General features: G+C 49.7%; 1 protein-coding gene across 1 annotated transcript; it reads left to right on the top strand.

Moving 5' to 3' along the window:
• Window positions 1–92: 92 nt before the first annotated feature.
• On the top strand, window positions 93–506 carry TERG_03053 (uncharacterized protein; the record flags this gene model as incomplete). Its single annotated transcript, XM_047748014.1, has 2 exons — window positions 93–131; window positions 179–506. 2 exons carry the CDS (start codon window positions 93–95, stop codon window positions 386–388), a joined length of 249 nt encoding a protein of 82 aa, XP_047603987.1. The 3' UTR covers window positions 389–506.
• Between the last annotated feature and the right edge of the window lie 480 nt (window positions 507–986).

The following is a 986-nucleotide window of genomic DNA, read 5'->3' on the forward strand; positions in this document are numbered from 1 at the left end:
CAGAGAGGGTATGTGGCCTCCCAATATATTTCACGGTTTACCCGGTCATGCAAGCTCGTACCGATCTCCCCGCAGAGGGGAAGACAAGCACAATGGACTCGTCCCCCCCCCCACTCTCCACCAAACGGTGGGTGGGGGGAGGGTGGGAGTGAGACCGGAGAATGTACTGATTGACAAGGCAGACAATGCATGGGTTACTGGGTTTGGAGCCAGTGAGAGCCCACGGTTCGTTAATAGGGGCATGATTGGCACTGTGGAAGGGGGATATACAGGGCCTGACGAAGATGAGAGATTATCTTGGGTATTTTCCATGATGATAGTCGACCCAACTGATGAAATCTCGTATCAAGAGTCAAGTTCTGACTGTCGTATGGAAACTGATCTGTGAAGGAGCGTGCGGGGAGAAGTATACAGATCATAGATCGGACGCTCCGCTGGAACCCGATGTTGGACAGCATATGTGCAACAACCAGTCAGTCTCCAGCCTCTCCCAACCTTTCTCGAAAAAAAGTAAAAAGTAAAAAATACAAAATAAAAATAAGTTAATCTTCATATCCCGCTGCTGTAACATGGCCAAACTATGAAGCCGAGATATGAAGTCGAGATAAGGAAGCGTAGGTGCCAACCTTGCAGCCATGCTAACTATCAGGGCAAGTTTGATTCGGCGTCAATGGCAAACTGTGCAACATCGCAGTGACGGCGAGCTTCTCAGCTTTGAATATGCTCAGTTTCTCGTCTCCTCGGCTCTGGTTACCACCCAGCTGGCTGTCGCACCGATGACATATGCTTCTTCCAGATATACGGGAAGGAAGAGAGACAGAGAGTGAGTGAGTGAGACGGAAAGTCGAACATCTGCATGACCGATCCTTCTGCAGCCTGTCTTACTCCTTCATCTGCCTCTGTCTTGCACCACCCCTTAGCAGTGCTCCTCTCTCTCCCCCCTTTTTCATCTCCTTATCAGCATTCAATAAACAGATGTTGAGGCG

The sequence above is a fragment of the Trichophyton rubrum genome (genome assembly GCF_000151425.1).
Source record: "Trichophyton rubrum CBS 118892 genomic scaffold supercont2.3, whole genome shotgun sequence".
NCBI classification, from domain to species: Eukaryota; Fungi; Ascomycota; class Eurotiomycetes; order Onygenales; family Arthrodermataceae; genus Trichophyton; species Trichophyton rubrum.